The sequence below is a fragment of the Emys orbicularis genome, chromosome 6 (genome assembly GCF_028017835.1).
Source record: "Emys orbicularis isolate rEmyOrb1 chromosome 6, rEmyOrb1.hap1, whole genome shotgun sequence".
Classification (NCBI taxonomy): Eukaryota; Metazoa; Chordata; order Testudines; family Emydidae; genus Emys; species Emys orbicularis.
Genome location: NC_088688.1, coordinates 34,650,553 through 34,669,518, shown reverse-complemented (window position 1 = coordinate 34,669,518; position 18,966 = coordinate 34,650,553). Strand labels below are relative to the sequence as shown.

The window sequence follows — 18,966 nt, the reverse complement described above, 5'->3', positions numbered from 1 at the left end:
CCCCAATGACTGGAGAGGTGTTAACAGACCACTTCACCTTGAATGGTTTCTTGAAATATGTATTAACTAGTTATGCTAAACCAGTGGGTCTCAACCCAATTAGCACACTGCTGTGGCCCAGCTCAGCTGTGTGCTAAAGGCTGCCCCGCGTGGTGGGGGGGGTCGGGGTCTGGGCTGCTACTGCCCGGCCACTGTGGCCCAGGTAACACATTGTGGGCTGCATATGCAGCTCACAATGATAAATAAGTTGAGAACCACTGTGCTAAACAATCTACTCCACCTTGTATTTAGCTGTGACACCGTGTAAGTTTCCCAGACCTGAAGAAGAGCTCTGTAGAGACTGTAAGCTCAAAAGCTTGTCTCTCTCACCAACAGAAGTTGGTCCAATAAAAGATGTTACCTCACCCACCTTGTATCCCTATCCTGGAACTGACACTGCTACAACAACACTGCATAAAGAGCAAAGTGTAAGATGATTAGGCCTGCCATAACGTGTGGGTTGGAATGCTGGCCAATGAGGAGGAGAGAACAACACTACTTCATGTTGTCACAATGAGAGTGCTTAGGTGGATGCTGGGTAAGATGAACTGGTCAGCTATACAATGAAATGGTACGAGCCATGATGCTGATACTCCCTCAGCTTTTCTGTGATGGGGGGGTAGTATGTGACATGACGAGATGTGGTGTCCAAAGAGGACAAAGACCACAAGGAAGATGTAGAGAAAAGTGGTTCAAGATGCTGAAGGAGGACATGAAGAAGGCTGGTGTCAGTTTGGAAGCCACACTGGAGACTATATATAGTTGAACAAGAGCCACCAAGTAGGGTTTGATGGGAGAAGGCAAAGAAGATTTGGATGAGTTTCTACATGGGTTTTCTCAGTATCTGGAAGAATTGCTTATTAAAAATTAAATGACCTTCAGATACTGACGGCTCTGGTTCCTCAGAACTCTTGTCTGGAACAGATTACTCCATAGTTCATCTAACTTGGCTGCCAGGCTTTATGCCACCTGAAGATCTGAGGTCTGTGCTTCCCACAATGGTATGGCTGCGGACAATTAAAATTAAAGTACTCTTAACGTGACTAGGATAAAAATACACTTTAACACTTAATATATTAACTTGCAGGCTCTAGTCTTTATTATCTGCTTTTTATTTTAATAGCACCCAAAAGCGTGCTAATATCTCCAAATATGGACAAGCTTACAAAGAAAGGGCCGTATCCTGCAGATACTTATGTACCTGAATAAATGGACATGCACAAATCTTATGGGACTGTTGGTGAGAATAAAATTACTTTCATGCATATTCTATATATGCATCAGGGTGTAATTGCAGATAAGCTATGAGAGGAGGGAGTAGTAAGGGAAAAGAGAAACATCCAGTAAGACAGTCTGGGTACTTGGTTACTAGTGCACAGCATGATGAAGCAAAAAAATTGACACACAATGAATAATTGCCTACAAGAAACTTGCCATTGCTGAAGTGGGTTCTTGAGGAGGGAGTATAGCTTTGGAGACTGCCTCAAGGAGGGTGTTCATGCATAGGCTGTGACAATGAAGAGAATGAAAATGACTTTGGGAGAAGTGGCCAAATGGTGCATTCTGGCTGCCCTCCTAGGTGGGATGTAGAGCGTGTGGGTGGGCATACAGAAAGACCAAAGTGCATCTGTAGAGAGAGAGAGAGTGTTTCATGGGGACCCGAAAATGGTGACACACAGCTTGCACGTAACACACTGGAGAAGGGGGGGGGAGCCATTGCAGCAATTCAAATGGATTTGTGTATGATGATGATGTCAAATATAGTCTGTCTGCATTTGAGTTTGTAATCCCCTTAACTTGGAGTTGTGTTTTGTCTCCCTTCTCATTAACGCCTACAGATCATTCTGGGGGCAGGGTTGCATTCTAATGAAGCTAAACAGGTGGTAAATTCCACTGAATCTTGTTGGGTTTTGGTTGCTTCACGAAAACTAGAGCATCTATAACATTTTGATGTGAATTAAATGCCATGTTATAGCTGTGTTTGTCCCAGGAAATGAGACGAGATAGATGATGATGTAATATCTTTTATTGAATCAACTTGCGTTGCTGGAATGGACGAGTTTTTGAGCTTCACAAAGCTCTTCCTCAGGTCTGGAGAAAGTAACTAGAACCTCTGCTAATTAACTGCATGCTCATCATGTTAAGTCTTACACTTGTGCTCTGTTACATTTTAACCTGTGCTGTACTTTCTCTTAGGGTTTTGCACACATGTCACTTTCAGCTGCTAGTCACTAACCAAAACAATGAGGTCAACATGGCTCATAGCCCATAAGCAATTTAGATTTTTGTGAAGGATGGTGCATGGTAGAAAGTTCAAGGCTATAGTGATAGAAAAACCTGACCCGAGACAGCTGAGTGGTGGTGGTTATGTATGGCAGTAGACGCATAAGAACTAAGCTTTTACCTTTTTGGAAGGCCTGTTTTGAATATTAACCAATAGCTGATGCTCCAAAGACCAACCTTTCACCCTTGCAATACAGCTAGCCAACTCTACGATTCTGTATGCAGGCCTGGAGATTAAGTTTTCCCCTGTGACCTCCTGGTTTATATCTTGAATTATGTGGGAGGAGACCAAAAATAAATCTGCCTATAAGCAACCTGACTTATACTTTTTTCTTTAGGTAATGAGATTGCTACTCTACTACATCCTCAAGTCTTTTGCTTAGAGCAGCAAAGATTTGGGGGTGGGCCCTAGGTTGCATCCATACACTTGCTATGCTGGTGATCTAGGAGATCCCAGGATAGCTGTTGGTTATAGACAAGAAAATATCTACCGTGCTAAAATACAGCTCTTCACTGAATCTCTGCGATGCATACAGAAGATGAAATGGCACAGTTATTTCTCTTTTGATGTATATATTCTTATCTTAGACTTTGGGGTTTGATCTAATTAATAGGAGTAAAGGGGTGGTGTGTGGGGGTGGAAGACCATGGTTTTGAGTAATGATGTAGTCAGTGGGGAGGCAAGAGGCTTGGTCTTTGACAATGTTGGCTTACAGTTACTACTTGAGTGCTTGATTTAGTATTTGTCTCAATGCCATTATATGCTTGAATCTTGCGGGTGTTTCCTGTTGACTAGAGTACTGATAAGAAACTCAGTGTTGTACAGAATATGCACTAGACAAGGTCCCATAGCTTTGTTAGGATGCTTGGATACCACTGTGATAAGCACAGAACTACTTGGTTAGGTAGATGGAAAGACATTATCTCAGACAGACCTCTTTAAGGCGGTACTTTTTTTTTTTAGTGTCCACGTTCAGGAATATGTTCATTATTAGCATCCCTCCTTGTGTTTTTTTGCTTCCCTGTTCTTGTAAGCAGCACTCTCCTCTGTAACCTGCATGAGGGACTGTAGTTTGCTGCAGTGAGCAAAATTCTTAAATCAATATATTGGCCACTTAAACAAATATTCTTCACTATGAACTTAATGACTTCTCTAGCACAAAGTGTGTCTGTGTGGGGTGGGGGCCGAGAGGCTTCCAATCTTCCACCCCCAGCCACATAACTTTGCTCTCTTCCAATTTTCTGTTGTTGGCTTCTTTTCCCATTCTTCTTCTGCCCCTCCCATGCCTACCTGCTGGAGATGTCCATTTCCTCCTTCTGGGCCCTTACAGAGGGATTGGAGGGTCCTTCCCCCCCTCACAGAGGAGGAATGTTTCTCTTGGCAGGGGTGGCAAAGTTCTTCTTCCTCTCTGATTGGAAGACTGGGAGATGTCTGACAGAAAATTCCCTCCGCTACTTCATTCCTTCATGGTGAGGGTACTGAAGAGCAGGATTGCTGCTGACCTGATCTGTTGCCTCATGCTAGATCAGAACATCTGTTGTAAGTGCTGCTTGGAGTCTTGGTCACAGCTTTGTACTAAGAAACATCCAAAATGGAGCACAGAATAAAGTGCTCTCACGGCACCAACTGGGGAATCACTAGGCCTTCACCTGGGAAAGGGGAGAATTAACCTACCTCTATTTTTCATTTGTCCAGTTTATTAGTTTCATCTTTAATTTCCATTGCTTAATCTCTTCTCTCTCCCACTACTCCCAGATTCCAATACATCCAATTTTGGGGTTTATTTTACTACTTGCTGTTTTACATACTGGAAGAAGAAATAGTTTATATCCCCAGACAGCTAAAGAGGAACTAGGGTGACTTAGTGTTCTTGAGTTTGAAGTACTCCTATTCTGAATCTCTGTAGAGCTAGCTGATCAAAGAACTAAACCCAGTAAAAATGCCACCCCGGGCTTTTGATATGACTGCCTAAGCTTCTGCACACCTCTGACCAGGCAGTTTCTGTAGATCATATAATTAAGGTGATTTAAAGGTGTTCTTTAAAAAATATGGATGGGGAATAAATGTTGACTCCTGAAGGCTTACAGCACAGACAGTGACCATGTTTGTTCCAGGGCTCTATCCAGTATGCATGAACTGGGGAAAGCATGTGTAAAAGCATTCTCCCCTCCGCTTCCCCCACCCCCCAGCTGCTTTACTTCCCCTCAACCTCCCTGCTTTGGTGAAAATGAAATGAAACAATTTGCACTCTCTGGAGTTGGGGAGCTGGCCAGAGAATAAAGGGCCAGTTGTACCTTGCTTAAAAGTAGGATCAGGGCTGAAAAAGCACACTGGACAACTTAACAGATGCCTCAAAACTGTTTAAAGAGTCCTATTTTTGGAATATTTTATACTGGATACACAGCCAGTACACTGGTGAGGGTGGAGGGAAATTCTGATTATTATGTCGTTCTCTGCGCTTATGAACATGTCTGGTGGCAATTTTCAGCTAAGGGCCATGAAGCCTAGAAAGCAGCCTTTGGTTAAAAAAAACAAAAACAAAAAACAAACAAACATATAACCTTCTGACTTGCTGCATGTTTTGCTCTTTCCTTTTGAGCACTTATTTCTCTCTGATGGAAAATGCTTGGGGATAGTCTTTCTGATTAAAATTTCTGAATTTTCCTGTGTAATATTTTAATTTTATTCCTTTTGCTAGCGGGCCTGCCTTTTGCAATTCTCACTGCGAGGCATATCCCCTTCCAGAGAGGAGTTTTCTGTAATGATGAATCTATCCAGTACCCTATCAAAGATGACACCATTTCTTATGAGTTGTTAGCAGGAATAATTGTTCCGTTCAATGTAATCATTGTAAGTTAAACCTATTTTTCTCCATTACATTCAATTTTAGTAGGTGGGAGTGGGGGGTATAAATGATTTACTACTAGATTAATATATTGGTAAAGCAGTGCATTCTTCTTAAAAACAAGGACAAACCCCTCTGTCCTTACTCCAAGTGGAGTTAGAGTAACGTAAGTGTTTGGGTCAGGGTACCTAAAAGGTTTCTTATTGGCCCCAATTAATACATTCCATCAGAGCGCAAACACCTTGGCATGACAGTGGCATACATATTTTGATTATAGATGTCTTTATTCACATTTGAGGCATTGCGGGACTAATGGCTCCTTTTCCTAGTTACAAATATACACCTCTACCCCGATATAACGTGACCCGCTATAACACGAATTCAGATATAACGCGGTAAAGCAGCGCTCCGGGCGGGCGGGGCCGCGCGCTCCAGCGGATCAAAGCAAGTTCAACATAACGCGGTTTCTCCTATAACGCGGTAAGATTTTTTTTTGACTCCCAAGGACAGCGTTATATCGGGGTAGAGGTGTACATCTTAAACCAGAAAGTAAAATGTACTGCAACCTTGTATGTTCTCTGAGAGTGTCTCTAAAATGTAAGAGCTTGAGACAACTGCTTCAATTTAAGTAGTAATTTGCCACCCAATGGTCTGATACTTCCATATAGAGAAACAAAGCTGTAAATTCTGACTTCTGAAGAGTAGAACACAGTGGCTACCAGTCAGAATTGATTGCAAACAGTAGCTTGTAGAATATGTATAACTTAATTTACACCAAATAAGCAGGATGGGTGAATAAGAGTGGGTTCTTCAAGTACTATTACATTGGGTATTTTGTTTACATCAAGGATAAAATTTGGCTTGGTGCAAAAGACTACCATCAGCATCAATAGTTATAACCTTGGTTATAGTTAATGCTGCCTGCTCTAGAAGCAGTTCAAGGCTTTTAACAGTTTTAAAGCAAGGATCGTGGAACTCCCTTAAATTTTTTGTCCAACTTTAACGTGGCTGTATAGTCGCGGCACCAGGGCTGGGACAGAGGTCTCCCAGCGCTGTAAAAAACCCACCCCTACGAGGGGAGTAGCTCCCAGCGCTGTCTATACTGCCACTTTACACCGCTGAAACTTTCAGCACTTGGGGTGTTTTTTCACACCCCTGCACGAGAAAGTTGCAGCACTGTAAAGTGGCAGTGTAGACAAGGCCGTAGCAATTGGCTGAACAAGAAGTAGGACTGAGTGGACTTGTAGGCTCTAAAGTTTTACATTGTTTTGTTTTTGAGTGCAGTTTGTAACAAAAAAAAAATCTACATTTCTAAGTTACGCTTTCACGATAAAGAGATTGCACTACAGAACTTGTATGAGGTGAATTGAAAAATACTATTTCTTGTATCATTTTTACAGTGCAAATATTTGTAATAAAAATAATATAAAGTGAGCACTGTACACTTTGTATTCTGTGTTGTAATAGAAATCAATATATTTGAAAATGTAGAAAAACATCCAAAAAATGTAATAATTGTCAATTGGTATTCTATTGTTTTAACTGTGTGATTAATCGCGATTAATTTTTTTAGTTAATCATGTGAGTTAACTGTGATCGACAGCCCTAGTCTTTTTGTTCCTCTGTAAAGCACAAGTGTGTTCTTGAAATGCTTAAATTAAAAACTGCCTATATCTGAGGTGCTAGAAGTTAAAATCTGAAAGGTTACAGATAAATATAAAGCTTAGAATTGTGAAACTCACTTTTTTGGGGGGTTGATAGATTTTTAAAGGCAAAAGGGACCCATTATGATCATTTAGGCCTTGGCTACACTTGCGAGTTACAGCGCGATAAAGCAGCCCCGGGCGTCCTAGCTCACTCCCCATCCACACTGGCAAGGCACGTAGAACGGTCTGACTCCGCAGCTACAGCGCTGCTGGTACTGCACCTCGGCGAGTAGAATAACGTTTGCTGCGCCCCCGCTGGAGCGCCGTGGTGCCAGTGTGAACGAGGTGTTGTGTTACTGCGCTCTGATCAGCCTCTGGAAACATCCCATAATCCCCTTAAGTCAAGTGGCCACTCTTGTCATTATTGTGAAATCGGCTGCAGGAATGCGGAAATGCCCTTTTAAAGCTCCCTTTGGGAGAAGCTGGCTGCTTATCAGCTCCGCAAAAAAGCAAAAAAAAAAGTGAGAGAGAGGCAGGGAGGAGGAGGACCTGAACTTACAAGACAGCATGCTGACACACTCTCAGCACCCCAAAAACCTACTCTCCCCCCACATACACACAACACACTCCACCCCATCCCCCATTTGAAAAGCACGTTGCAGTCACTTGCATGCTGGGATAGCTGCCCATAATGCACTGCTCCCAATGCTGCTGCAAGTGCTGCAAATGGGGCCATGCCAGTGTGCTTGAAGCTGTCAGTGTGGACAGACTGCAGCACTTTCCCTACTGCGCTCTACGAAAGCGGGTTTAACTCACAGCGCTCTACATCTGCAAGTGTAGCCATTCCCTAAGTTTTATAGTGTACATAACACAGGCCGTAGAGTTCACCCAGATTCCTGCATAAAACGTTACTTGTAGTTGCCCCAGCACACTTTTTTTGTAATATAAAGATCTCCAATCTTCATCTTTAAGCTAAGTGTCAGAGCTGGGACTAGTAGCCAGGGCTGCCATGTCCCAGTCCAGCACCTTATCCCCTGGACCTTTCCTGCTGCTCTAGGAGCAGACCTCTTGAGTATGGGACCACTCTGTGCTTAACTTTAAGCATGTGCGTTTGTGGGAGGTTTTTTGGGGGGGGATGAGCCAGTTGATGAGGAGGACTTCTGTCCACAGATAAAACGTCAACATTTCTGAAAATGAAGTGCTCATAACTCCTCCTTTTCAAATAACTAGGAAAACTCTATGCTAATAGTAAACTGGCAAACTTGTAAAGCAGCAGGTTTTTTCTGATCTGCTTTCTGGTGATGTCAGCAGCCATCTTATAAGGGGGTGAACAGACTTCCCACCAGATTTTTTTAAAAGCAGGCTTAGCAGGAGGAAGCACTAATGTTAAAAACAAATGATGGTGTCTTGGTTTTTTTTTCTGGTTCTGTTCATTTCTGCTCAGACTGTGTACACCATTTACTAAAGGAGGAAAGTGGGTCCAGGGCCCTGCTCTGATTTCTCTTTACACTGATGTAGCCCCATTGACTTCAGTGGGGTTCTAGTTCTCGGCAGGATGAGATCAGAATCACAGCCAGTGTCCACAATAAGATAACCTTTACTTGCTTTCACAAATAAAGTCACTTCTTGGCAGCCACTGCCACCGGCTGTTCAAGAATTGCTAATTATAATTCTTTTTTTTTTTTTTTTATATGCAACTTGTTGACTGTGTGAGGAGAAACTTTTCACTAAGAGCTTTCAAAACCCTGACCTCTGTTTTGCTGGTGTAAATCGAAGTAACTCCTTTGATTTTAATGTCTTTTAGTGGTACAGGGAACAGAATTTGAGCTGCCAGCACAAAGCAAAATGAATACAGCTTTCATTAAATACAACCTTCATCTTTAATATTTAAGTCTTCAGTGTGTGTGTGTGTGTGTGTGTGTGTGATCCTAACTTAAATAAAAGGGGGTTGTAAACCTATAACTGGAGTGCCTTTGTGTGCTTGTATGTAATACACCCTGTGCTTCGCTTCCTCTTCCCCATGGGCCCTCTGTGCCCCATGCTCACATACTTTCACACAAAGGCCCCCAGTCAGTCACCATCCTTCCAGATGAAGATGGGATCTCTGAGGGTCTGATCCAGCACCCATTTGAGTCAATGAAGAGGTTCCCAATTGACTTCAGTGGTCATTTGGATCAGTCCCCTAAACAGCACTACTGGGCCTTTCTTTACTGGGTCCCAGAATCAGTCGGGTTCTCAAGTACGTGTCTAACTTCTAGCATAGGAGTAATCCCATTTCTGAAGTTAGACTCTTGCTTAAGTACATTGCTGAAGTGGGGCCTGTTTAGGGAAATGTTGCTTAGCATTTCCAGCCCAGGACAACCAGACAGCAAGACATCAAGTCTGGGATTTGCAATAATGCTTTACTTGTATTATAGCAATTTTAAATATATTTTCTTTTAAAGGGTGATACTACTACAATAGCAATGTAATTGGCTTCTGAAATATTGGGGCTACAATTCACAGATGGTAAAATGTGAGGGAAGAGACAGCTATGGCTTAGTACCTTTTACACAGAACGGTCTTGCAACTGAACAACCTGTTTATAAAGAATTTTTAAAATTATATGTAGAGTAATGTGAGCCACAAGACTAAGTCCACTTACACCTTACTGAATATCTTCCACCCAGGGGTCTGTGTTTTTTGATTTGGTGGTGTGGGTGAGGGTGGCATGTGACTGTGTGCACTGTAGCAAGATTGATACAGACTCCTTCTTCCCCACCTATCTATCCCCCAGGCTGTTGACTATCTTGTTCCACAGCAGTGGATAGCACCTGTCCTACCGGATAGATTGTAGGAAAGAGGTTGTTACTTTTAGCACAACTAAAAAGTTAACATTTCGCATTCAGTGAGTTCACTAAGTGTATGTTGACACAACTGTGCAGCTACAGCTGTGCTGCTACAGCCGCACTGCTAAAAGGCACGCAGTGTAGCCACTGTTTGTCAGCAGGGGAGAGCTCTCCTGCTGACAAAGCGCTGTTCACACTAGCGCTTTTCGTTGGCAAAACTTTTATTGTTTGGGGAGGTAGGGGAGTGGGGTTTCACACACCTGAACAACAACAAGTTTTTTTTGTTCAGGTTCCAGTGTTGACAAAGCCTAACTTACATTTTGCTCTGATGCTGAGTGTAAAAATTGTCAGTCCTGTATACATGGTTGATGATCCATTGCCTTACAGCTTGTAGCTACTTACATCTGTAAAAAAGTAAGTGTAAATCAGAGTGGCGGCATTTTACAGTTATTTTGCACAGGTCTAAACAACTAGAACAATACTGTGTTTTGTTAATTAGCGTCATTCAAACTATTTTCAGTCATTTCTAAACAGCTTTTCCATATGTGCATGGAAGGGGAAAAAACCTTCCCATTACGTTAGTTGCCTTAGTGGGATGGGTCTCTTTTGTTCATGGGATTTTTTTTTTTTTCAATAGGTTGACTGATGATTCAAATCCAACATTTCTGCTTTTTTCTCCCCAGTAACTGTGTATATAATGACATTGGATTAAATAGTTTTATATTTATAACAAAATTACTTTTTACCCATTTCCCACAAGAGACTGAAGTGAAGGGAGAAAACACTGAAAACCTCTTGGTTTTATGAACACACAAGAAAATAATCTTTGTTCTACCACTACGATGCCAAAAATAGAAAAAATTCAGACGCACGAAGCATTCTCCTCAATTATTTTTATTAAAACTTAGCTTCCTAGAGGAAACGGGTCTTTAAAGATTCTGTTTAACTGAGAAATAGGAGGTTCCCAATTTACAGAATTGGCCTTTAGCACCTCTGGCACCAGTATTCAGCCTTTTCAATTAAGGTTGTGACTTCTGAAAACCATGCTTCTGGCACAGCTGATAAATTCTATTCAGAAGAAGGCAAGGAATGAACGGAAAGTTTACTTAAAATTAAATGGCTCTTGGGAAGGGGCTACTCATCAAATTGAGTGTGAAGTAGTGTGGGAAAGGTGGGGTTTTTTTTTTAATTTTCTCTGAGAAAAAGACTCAAGTTTCCAGTGTTTCTATTAAAACCATCACAATTACAACTGATATAAGGCAGAGAATGAGAACAAATTATCCTGTTTACATGAAAGCTATTTAAAATTATGTTGGCTCAGCCATTGGAATTTATACTTCTGAGTGACTCCCAGAAAATCTTTGTTGCTTCCCCCAGCTTAACAATTGTACAAGATTTAAAACAGGAAATTACACAAATATTGATGTAGTTGAGACTTATGACAACTGTTTTTTTTCCCCCCCCTCTCTAAGGAGACATAGGTATGTTTCTCTATTTAACTTGTCTTTATCTCTGTTTTTCAGATAATCGTAGGAGAAGGCCTGTCTGTCTATTATAACTGTTTGCACTCGAATTCGTTTGTCAGAAATAACTACATAGCCACTATTTACAAAGCCATTGGGACTTTCATTTTTGGTGCGGCGGCTAGCCAATCCCTGACGGACATTGCCAAGTACTCCATAGGTAGACTGCGACCCCACTTCCTGGCTATATGCCAACCAGATTGGACACGAGTCAACTGCAGTCTAGGTTACATTGAAAACTTCCCATGTCAAGGAGACAAAGTACAAGTTAATGAGGGAAGGTGAGTAAGCTAATGTACTTTGGTCTTGAAGGATATTATCTTGTATTGTAAATCCCTGGAGACAATGAGTGTTTGATGGATTGATTTCTCCTATTACATGCTCCATGAGTCCATTGGAATGGATTTAGTGATCTAATAGACATACAGTGAACCTCAAAGCACATGCTCAGGCACTAGACTATCTTCTTTTTTTATCTCTCCTCCTCTTTCCCCTAAACCCACAAATTTATTCTTTATAAGCTATAGGACAGGGTCGGCAACCTTTCAGAAGTGGTGTGCCAAGTCTTCATTTATTCGCTGTAATTTAAGGTTTTGCCTGCCAGTAATACATTTTACATTTTCAGGGGCCACGGATGGAACTCCAGACTGGCAGCTGGCTGAGTGGGGCCGGGACCCCAGGCCGGCAGCAGGCTGAGCCGCTCAGCCCGCTGCCGGCCTGGGGTTCCGTCCGCCAGCTCCTGCCAGCCTGGGGTCCTGGCCGCCAGCCCTGCTCAGCCTGGTGCCAGGCTGGCAGCGGCTGAGCAGGACCGGCGGCTGGGACCCCAGTCTGGCAGCAGCGTGCCACTGTAAATCAGCTTGCATGCTGCCTTTGGCACGTGTGCCATAGGTTGCCGACCCCTGCTATAGGAACAGGACTTCAGCTTTTACACAAACCACTGTTTTCAGTTGTTTCCTTCATCAATTTTGGGTGACCAGAAATGTGCACCAGCCCTTTAAATTGGTAGTTTTGGGGGCAATCAAATAAGATCCATTTGGAAAGGAAACCACTGTATATTCTTCCTGAATAAATAACTAAGTCTGAAAGCTGCCTTCTCAAGCTTTTCTGGGGCGACTTTAAGGAAGGGAGAAAAATTGATTCATATTTAAAATAGAAGAATAAGTTTATCAAAACCAGATGTCTCTGTATAAAATATGCAACAGGCAAGAGGATAGTGTTGTGCATTTTGTCCATTATCAAGCCCAAATAACTATTTTTAACAAACATTTAATATCCAGTGAAACTAAGGCAAAAAGGGAAACAAATTAATAGAAACAGATGTGCTGTGACCTGCTTCAAAAGTGACCCGTACTTGTTCCCCCTCCTCCCCGTGTCCTGTAATCTGACATCTGTCTGAGGAATGTCCTCAAACATAGCCAATAATGTTAAGTGTTGAAATTTTAGATTTAGTTTGAAGTATTTTTCAGAATAAACAATCCTGGTATTAAAATGGTTCAAACTCCCAGCAAGTTCTTTTTGTTCTATATACTTGGAATGCTTGCAGTTAGGGAACTTCACCAACTGACTTCCCTTTTTAAAAATCAAACAAACAAAAAAACTGGAAAGTTGTTTAATAGGGAGAATTTCTTCAGATTGAAGAACTTCTACATCTCTTTAGTTCCATCATTCCACTTCTGCATTAGCCAGCTTTCCCAAAATCGCAGTCCCCTTCAGAGGTCTTATAATACCCATAGGGTCCCCTTATAACCGGGGAAAAGTGTAGTGACTTGAATACATTTGGGACCAGGTTCTGCCCTTTGACACATGCACAACATCCATTAAAGTCCCTGGAAGCTGTACATTAGTACATTAGACATAATGTACATAAGTACATTAGACAATAGTACTTGGTCCCTGACTTGGAAAATTGTTTTTGTCGATCACAAACAAAATTTATAATAGTATGAATAACACTTAATTAAATACATTCTCCATAGGTAAACCGCAGCTTACTCTGTTGAGTGAGTTGTAGAGAAGATGACTTTTTTGCTTTATATTCAGGGCTGTTTTTTTTTCCTGATTGTCTTTGGCCACAATATAATCAATCTTTGTTTAGTTAGCTCGAGTTCATTCAGACCATAATTCTTGGACAGGCTTCTCTCTTGTGGGTAGCTGTGTTTAGTCAGAATACCCATTCTTAAACGATCACCCCAATATCTCCTTCCAGAAAGGTAAGTCTATTGGTGTGTGTGTGTGTGTGTGGTCATCAAGTACTTCCTCCATGACTGCCTACTTCAGGCAGGGAAAAGGCACCAAAATCCCATTTTCATTAAAATCTTTGTCTTTGAAACTTTTTATAAGGCATTGGCGTCTTTTCCAGGAACACTGACTAAACAACTTTTCCAAAGAACCCTGACTTACAGCAGAAGTAGCTTAAACAGCAGGAATAATTTAAAAGGAATTGCCTTTTTCTTCTGCCCAAGGGTAGTTTTTGAGTATGTGTATTTGTATTTAACTTTGTTACAAAGGACAATAAAACGGAGGAATAGAAGCATCTTGAGGTTAAATAGGAGCAGAAGCAAGATCTTGGCAGTATGGTATCATGTCAGCTTTGCTTTAGTTAAATACAAAACTAAAAAATTGCAACAGCCAAAAATTAAGTGTCAGGTTCATATCAAACAAGGGAAAGTAAGTGATATATATGTAATGTGTAGGCTCTGCAAGCTCACTTTTTTTCTCTAGACCAGTTTTGTCCTTCATATGACTTTCCTCAACTTGAGCTATTTTTGTCTGTAGTTGTAACATTTGACCATTGTTGCTCAAAATAAGATTTGTTACGTGGGGCACTTACTTTTGGTATTATACATCTATACAGAAAAACAGATGGGTTGTGTTTGAAACTTAGACTTAGAACTCTGGTGTCTTTCCAAGTGGGGGGGGGGAGGGGAGGAGAAGCTGCACAGACTCCGCCTATTGAAGGAGACTGTACTAAGGGTTTAGTTGCATTCAGCACAGACCAGGGTCTAAATGCAGCTTTGGTATCACTCCATTGACTACTTCAGTGGGGTTTGCTCAGACAGTGGCTGAACTGGCCTCTCCTTTGAGAAATCGCACTTGAGTAAGGCGGTTTGTTTCTCCCTTCACTCTTCTCAAACTGTCTTAGATTGACATCTTCATGGGGGAGGGAAGGGGGAGATGCAGAATTAGCTGAGTTGATTGTAGCGCATAAAAGCCCATATAATCTGGATTCTGTGTGTCTTGGAGTTGGGTGGATGGTCTAGTGGTTATGGCACTAGCCTAGGATTTAGGAAACCTGGATTCAAGTCCCTGTTCTGCCATGGATTTCATTTCCTCTGAACTTGGTGTCTCTGTGCCTCGGTATCCCTATTTTACAGATTGGGGGAAATAGCACTTCCTTACCTCATAGGAGTATTGTGAGGATAAATACATTAAAGTTTGAAGAGCTCAGATACTATGGTACTGGGGGGTGTAAAAGTACTTAAAATAGATTAGTGTGGAAAAATAAAAGAATCTGTTAAATATCTGAAGATTTTGATCTTGAAATATTTGTAGCCTATGGCTAGCATTCAGGAATCTTGGCTTACCTCATCATTCCATCCCCATTTTCTCAGGAGCCATGTCATTATGAACCCTTAAAAGCTATTTTCAGAAGTGTGTGTGAGGGTGTGTGTGAGTGTGTTTCTCCCATCCAGTACAAGATATCAGTGTAACTGCAGGTATTTTCTCCATTAACCCAGGTCCTGGGAACCCTACTTAGCCTCACCCTGATACCTCATAATGAGATACAAGGCCAAATCTTAAGTCAACTATACGTTTGCACATACACCTTCTTGTGTATGCCAGTGGCATGGGGGAGCAGGCAGGTTTGGGCTCCCCTTGTTGAATCATGGTTGCTACTGAATTACTTAATTCTAAAACTACAGTCTGCTTCCTACATAGTTTTTTTTTTTGTAATGAATTTATAAACTCTCCATTTTAAACAATGGAACCGATGGCCTGCAGGCATATGTGCACCAGTGTTGTTGCAGTTCATGCACAAATGGTCAGTCATGGACCTAGGTATAGGCATTTGTGGGGGCCAATAACCTTAAAAATCAGATCCTAACAAGTCACTAAAGCATATGTCTACGCAACAGCAGCTCAGCTATGGTGCTGCAGGTGCGCCACCATAACACCATAGTGAAGATGCTTCCATCCATGTAGTTAATCCACCTCTCGAGCAATGGTAGCTAGATTGACAGAATAATTCTTCCATTGACCTACTTGTGTCTACACAAGTGTAGACCAGGCCTAAGACTTATAAAAGCCCGACTTGCACTCACCTCTGTGGTGATTAGACACACAAACATAGCCATGCGAATTAACCTAGGCTCTGTAGAAATTTGCTGCTGTGTGATCTAGCTAAGTGAGTGACTGAAATACCAAGTCTTGGGGCTGTCTGTGCTTGTGAGGTTTGTGGTCATGGTGTGGGTGGGACCTGAAAGCCTTGGTGTGCGCAAAGGCCAGATACTTCAGACAGCTGAACTGAAAAATCTGTTCTCTTATGGAGCCCGAAATATACTCCGGCTATAAAATACACCTGATGTATATACTTAGTGAGACACTCCTTCTAAGCATTTTCCATTTCAAAGTATTCATAAGTAGCTTGTTGAAAGATAATGGGAAATAGAGAAGGTTAAAAGTTTAACAATGTAATTCATTCAGTATTCCAGGTACTAAGTCTAAGGCTACGTCTTCACTACAGGGGGGGTCGATTTAAGATACGCAAATTCAGCTACGCGAATAGCGTAGCTGAATTCGACGTATCGCAGCCGACTTACCCCGCTGTAGGGACGGTGGCAAAATCGACCTCTGCGGCTTCCTGTCGACGGCGCTTACTCCCACCTTCGCTGGTGGAGTAAGACCGTCAATTCGGGGATCGATTGTCGCGTCCCGACGGGACGCGATAAATCGATCCCCGAGAGGTCGATTTCTACCCGCCGATTCAGGCGGGTAGTGTAGACCTAGCCTTAGTGACTGTCATAAACATACATAATATCAGAATCCAAGATATTTATCTTTTGGACCTCTAGCTGTTTGAGGACATTAGATGTAGGACGTGGATACAACCTATTGCATCTGCCTTGTTACCTCATACTATTGATCTAACAGTGCTCATTGTTAAGTGGAGCTCTAAAGACAGCATTGCTATGGGAAGTTTTCCATAACTGCTATTATTTTATTCTATTTTCATACTCTTTTGCCATATTTTATTAGGCATAAGGGCCCAGTGGGGTTAGAAGTACTGTAAAATATATAATTTCTGTTTGGGGGGAGAAGGGGAAAGAATAATCTCTGTAGACAAAAACCCATTTATCATAGTCTGAATGTCCTTTCACTGGCATTGGATTTCCAGGACTGAAAAAAGATGTAACTGCATGTTGAAATCTTGTCCATACTTACAGGTGTCTAGAGTTAAAAGTTTAAAAGTCTTTAAAACCACATGGAGTCCCACATCTCCTTTTTGGCTTAAACATCTGTTTGTTCTAAAACTCTATTTGAATGCAAACCTTCCCAGGAAGCTAATACAGTATACAAGTCTAATAATACAGACTTACCCAATGGAATCTTTACAAAGTATGTGTGTATTTTTAGCATATTTAAAACAATATTGTTTCTCTTGCATAGAAAACTGAGTTCTGTAGCTCTACTTTTTTTTTTAAAAGTAGAAGAATCGTACCCCCTTTTTAGCATTTTACAGTTCTGGCAGATTGAATAAATAGAACTAGTAAAACAGGATGTTGTACTTAGTCCCCTTTTAGTTACAAAATGCTGTTGTTTTTTTTAAAAAAAAGTCTTTGACTGTAAAGTGTCTAATGTGCAAACTTTTCACAACATACACAAATTATACATGTGTGTGTATGCACACCATTGTCTTCATGCTTGTATGTGTATGTATATACTGTACTGACAAGAATAAGGAAATAAGGGTGGAAGCTCTTTGGTCTGCAATTTTCTTAGTTATTTACTTATTTTTGGTGTAAAATGTTGATGGTTTCACGCTAGTGAAACCATCATAATGGAGTGATCATTTATAGCTTATGTTCTGCTCTGTGCAACCTCAAAATCAGGAGCAAACTTCCCATGGAATTCAAGTTGGGTCAGGATTTTATCCATGGTGTCTTGTCAGGTTCTGCTCAGCCCTGTCTTGGATTCCCGACTGCTATTTCTTTTCCATATTTATGATGAGTGATTTAATGGTCTCAATCTTCAAAAATACATAAGGCCTTGTTCTCTGCTTTGGTTAAGGAGCACTCTGATGGGAGAGGTACAAGGGTGCTGTAAATCTCACATTTGTGCTCCCCACTCCCTCCCCTTCCTGATCTTGGGGCTGCCATGTTCACTGCTGGTCCTTAGATGCATGTTAGAGGCACTAGTGTAAATTGGACTGCTTTAAATGCAGATGAAATCCTGGCCAGGGATCAGTTGTGTGGGATGGGATTGCCCCCGGCCTCTCTACTGATACTGGCAGAAATGTGAGGGTTATCGTAGGAACCTCTCTGCCATCAAAAAGTCCCTCATAGCCAGCAGAAGTACTCGTAGGGCTGGATTCTACTTGGAGTGTGGGCACCCTGCATTTGTGAATCTGCCACAAGACTGTTATAGGACTGTGCGAATTTCACACTGCATGCCTGTTTCTAAATTTATCCAGTCAAAGCTAGTGGGCCTGAAATAATGTAACTTTATATTTATAAAGGACCTCCTTGCCCCTCCTGCTGAGGAAGCAGTGTAAAGGGATAACATAAGGCAAAATAAATACCGGTTTAGAAACTTGGCCAATGCAAATATAAAAAGGTGAAAAGGATTTGGAGGACATGGTAACAAATAAGCAACTGCTGATCTTTTCCAAAAATGTTTAAAAGTGGAGAGAAGTGGCTGGCAGGGCGTATTGCAGTAGAGGAGAATGTGCCGCTGTTTGACAAGCCATGACTTAAATTATTAGAAGGTGGGTGAGGATCCGTACTCAGGTGACCACTAAGACATGGTTCAAGGAGTTCTTGAATGTAGCTTAATCCTATTCCATATAGGCCTCAAAAAAATTAAGTGGCAGCCTAGTCAGTCCATCCATTTTATAGCAGGGATCCTTATATTGTGTGACTTAGAGGACAGGGATTTTGCCACAAAATCTTCCTCTTACTATTACTTCCTCTAATTGTGCTCCAGAATCTAAACTGTCATTTAAAAAAATACATCGTTTCTAGCCTTCATGGTATCTGAGGGAATATTCAAACAAACTGAACATAAACCCATGCAGCGATGTTGTCTGGAATCTGCTGCAGCCAACCTAAAACGATAGCTCTGGGAGGTGTGAGCCAGTCTATTCAGCTTTGTAAGATGTTTTTAGCTCCTAAAACCAAAGATGACAACTTAATGTCAACATGCAGCCATTCCACTCCTAATGACTTGAGCAGAAATATCTATCTAATGTGCTTACCCCAAAATGGCCTCAGATGCACAGTAGCTTACTGAAAGATCCAGCTGCCAAAATCTCCAGCCTCCTCCTGACCACTTCTTCAGTGCATTTGTGCTGTCAGTGCTAATACCAAATAGGGCACTGGAAAGCTAGAGGCTGAGGGACTTTGCATAGGTTTACCAACAGTGGGTGGGATTTTCAAAAGTGCTTAAAAGAGTTAGGAGCACAAGTCCCATTGATTATTCCTCCCCTCCCCCCCAATGGAACTTGTGCTCTTAATTCCCTTAGGTACTTATGAAAACATCCAGCCTTCACGCTTGATAGGACTTCTGCCCTTTTGACTCACTG

The 18,966-nt window shown here is 41.7% G+C and overlaps 1 protein-coding gene across 1 annotated transcript in view; it reads left to right on the top strand.

The window, feature by feature from the left end:
• The window catches only part of PLPP1 (phospholipid phosphatase 1), a 126,070-nt gene that overhangs the window by 39,657 nt on the left and 67,447 nt on the right, over positions 1–18,966 (top strand). Inside the window, exon 3 of the mRNA XM_065406069.1 lies at positions 11,166–11,446. Coding sequence (XP_065262141.1) covers positions 11,166–11,446 — 281 coding nt within the window. The remainder of the gene's footprint in view (positions 1–11,165; positions 11,447–18,966) is intronic.